Source organism: Oryctolagus cuniculus, chromosome 16 (genome assembly GCF_964237555.1).
Source record: "Oryctolagus cuniculus chromosome 16, mOryCun1.1, whole genome shotgun sequence".
NCBI classification, from domain to species: Eukaryota; Metazoa; Chordata; class Mammalia; order Lagomorpha; family Leporidae; genus Oryctolagus; species Oryctolagus cuniculus.
Window position 1 is genome coordinate 67,912,201 of NC_091447.1, and position 3,150 is coordinate 67,915,350.

General features: G+C 42.9%; 1 protein-coding gene across 1 annotated transcript; it reads left to right on the top strand.

Moving 5' to 3' along the window:
• The first annotated feature begins 249 nt into the window (after positions 1 to 249).
• LOC100344370 (olfactory receptor 7E178-like) lies at positions 250 to 1,342 on the top strand. The gene has a single exon (XM_070059299.1). It carries the CDS (start codon positions 250 to 252, stop codon positions 1,129 to 1,131), a length of 882 nt encoding a protein of 293 aa, XP_069915400.1. The 3' UTR covers positions 1,132 to 1,342.
• The last annotated feature ends 1,808 nt before the right edge of the window (positions 1,343 to 3,150 follow it).

The window sequence follows — 3,150 nt, forward strand, 5'->3', positions numbered from 1 at the left end:
CACTGTGTGCGTACCAGTATAAACCTTAGAGTTACTCTTGAAATATCTACATGACTAGTTTAATTGAAAACATATACAGAGTGCTGGGTGCCTGTTTATCAGTTTCCTTTTACCAACAATATTTTCTTTTCCAGAAGGAATGCAGGTTATATTGAAACACAAAATCTTACACGTGTCTCAGAATTCCATCTCTTGGGATTCTCGGAGGATCCAGACCTACAGCCCCTCATTTTTGTGCTGTTCCTGTACATGTATTTGGTCACAGTGCTTGGGAATCTGCTCATCATCCTGGCTGTCAGCTCAGACTCCCACCTCCACACCCCCATGTACTTCTTCCTCTGCAACCTGTCCTTGGCTGATGTGGGTCTCACCTCCACCACGGTTCCCAAGGTGATTGTGGACATCCACACTCACAGCACAGTCATCTCCTATGTGGGCTGCCTGACACAGATGTCTTTTTCCATCATCTTTGAATGCATGGATGATTTGATTCTGACAGTGATGACCTATGACAGGTTTGTTGCCATCTGCCACCCTCTTCATTACCAGGTCATCATGAACCCCCGCACCTGTGGCTTCTTAGTTTCAGTGTCAGTTGTGGCCAGCGTTTTGGATTCCCTGCTGCACAGTTTGATGGTCTTGCAATTTACCTGCTTCAAGGATGTTGAAATTTCCAGTTTCTTCTGTGACCCTTCTCAGCTTCTCAACCTCACCTACTTTGACACAATCATTCATGACATATTTGTATGTTTTGTTGGTGTCATATATGCTTTTCTCCCTATGTCAGCACTCTTCTTCTCTTATTATAAAATTGTTTCCTCCATTCTGAGGGTCCCATCACCAGGTGGGAAGTACAAAGCCTTCTCTACTTGTGGCTCTCACGTGTCAGTCATTTGCTTATTTTATGGAACAGGCCTTGGGGTCTATCTCAGTTCAACTTTCTCACTTTCTCTGGGGCAGGATGCCTGGGCTTCAGTGGGGTACACTCTGGTCACCCCCATGCTCAATCCCTTTATCTACAGCCTGAGGAACAGGGACATCAAGAGGGCCATCTGGAGGCTCCTCAGCAACACAGTCTCAGTGCCATGCATTTGGAGCACTGGTTGGAAAAGCAGAAAAACTGAGTCCTAGAACTACACATCTCACCTCCCTCATTCCATGGCATTTGAGGCTCTTTTCTCTCCATACATGTGCCTTAAAGTGGCCTCTTTTGGTGTTTTTGGTGGAGAGCATTATAGAATTTTTCTTCATGTTAACCACAGTATGTCTGAATCCTATGATACTATAGGTTCCTGTTGCTAATGCAGACATCCTAGACTGATGAACAACTCTTTTTTTTTAAATTTATTTATTTGACAGGAAACTTATAGACAGAGAGGGAGAGAGGGAGAGAGGGAGATAGGGAGAGAGGGAGAGAGAGGTGAGAGAAAAAGGTCTTCCTTCCATTGGTTCACTCCCCAAATGGCCACTATGGCTGGCGATGCGCCTATCTGAAGCCAGGTACCAGGAGCTTCCTCCCGGTCTCCCATAAGGGTGCAGGGCCCAAGCACTTGGGCCATCTTCCACTGCTTTCCCAGGCCATAGCAGAGAGCTGGATTGGAAGAGGAGCAATCGAGACTAGTACCGGCACCCATATGGGATGCCAGTGCTGCAGGAGGAGGATTAACCAAGTGAGCCATGGCGCTGGCTTCATTTTTTTTTTTTTAAGATTTATTTACATGGAAGTCAGAGTTACACAAAGAGAGGAGAGGCAGGAAAGAGAAGGGGGGGAGAGAGAGAGAGGTGTCTTTCATCTGCTGGTTCACTCCCCAGTTGGCCACAATGGCCAGAGCTGTGTCAATCCAAAGCCTGGAGCCAGGAGCTTCTTCCAGGTCTCCCACATGGGTGCAGGGGCCCAAGCACCTGTGCCATCCTCCACTGCTTTCCAAGGCCATAGCAGAGAGCTGGATTGGAAGTGGAGCAGCTGGGACTAGAACTGGTGCCCACATGGGATGCTGGCACTCCAGGTAGCGGCTTTACCTGCTATGCCACATTGCCAGCCCCTCCTTTTGTGTTTTCAATGTTTCCATATTTTCCAAAATTCATATGTATCTTACACATATGTGTGTCACCCTTCATTATCTGTGAGAATGTGTGCAGTGCTGCTTACTTTTAGGGAACACCAGGGAGCTTTAGCAATACTCAGGCCTGGACCTCTCCACCAGAGATTCTGATTTCTTCAAGTGTATGAAGACCGAGAAGAGAATTTCTAAGGATCCTAAGTGTATGATGAAAACTGACAACAATTCTTTAGGAGCTTCATTGTAGGTGATGAGCTACTTTTCTCTCACTGTTTCAGGATTTTCTTTCTTTGTGTGACTTTGCACAGTTCGATTATAATTTGTTTTGGTGTTAAGTCTTTTGGATTTATTATAATTGGAGTTCATTGAGCTTCTTGAATGTTTGTCTGCTTCCTTCTTCAAATTTGGGAAGTTTTACATTTTAGTCATTATTTCATCATGTTGGTTCTCTGCCACATGCTCTCCATCTTCTTATTGTGGAACTCCCAGAACGTATACTTGGTCTGCCCATAGTATCCCTTAAATCTCTCTGCCTCTTTACTTCTCTTCATTCTTTTTTCCTCCATTCTTTTGATAATAGTTGGAAAAAAAAACAACTCAGTCTGAAAAAGTTTTGATTAGCTGAGTCTAGCAGTGAGTGTAAACTAAACACTTTTTGGAGTTAAAAACAGGGGAAGCTGGGTATGATTCATTAATTGGGACAAAGCAACTAATATGAGATGTTAGTGAAGGAAAAGGCATGAGGGGCATATGGGCATTACTACCTCATAATATGTTTTGTACATTTAAATCTATTCGGATATAAAAACTTTAAAGGTATAACTGTCAGTAAAAATAATTTGGATGGTAAAAAATTGCCAGAACCTTTCTTCTCCTTGATACAGTCTGCTGTTGAACATTGTATTTTTTTACTCCAATTTAGTTATTCTTTATCTCCAGTATTTGTTTCTTTTATAGTTTATGTCTCTTTATTATCATTTTGTTCATACATAGTTTTCATGATTTGTCTGTGTTATCTCTTAACATGCTGACAATATTTAAGATGGTTATTTTGAACTTGCTCCGGGATAATCAAATATCTCCATTTATT

What these genes read in the sequence shown, in the direction of transcription:
- LOC100344370 (XM_070059299.1), top strand. Translation starts at nt 250, where the DNA reads ATGTATTTGGTCACAGTGCTTGGGAATCTGCTCATCATCCTGGCTGTC.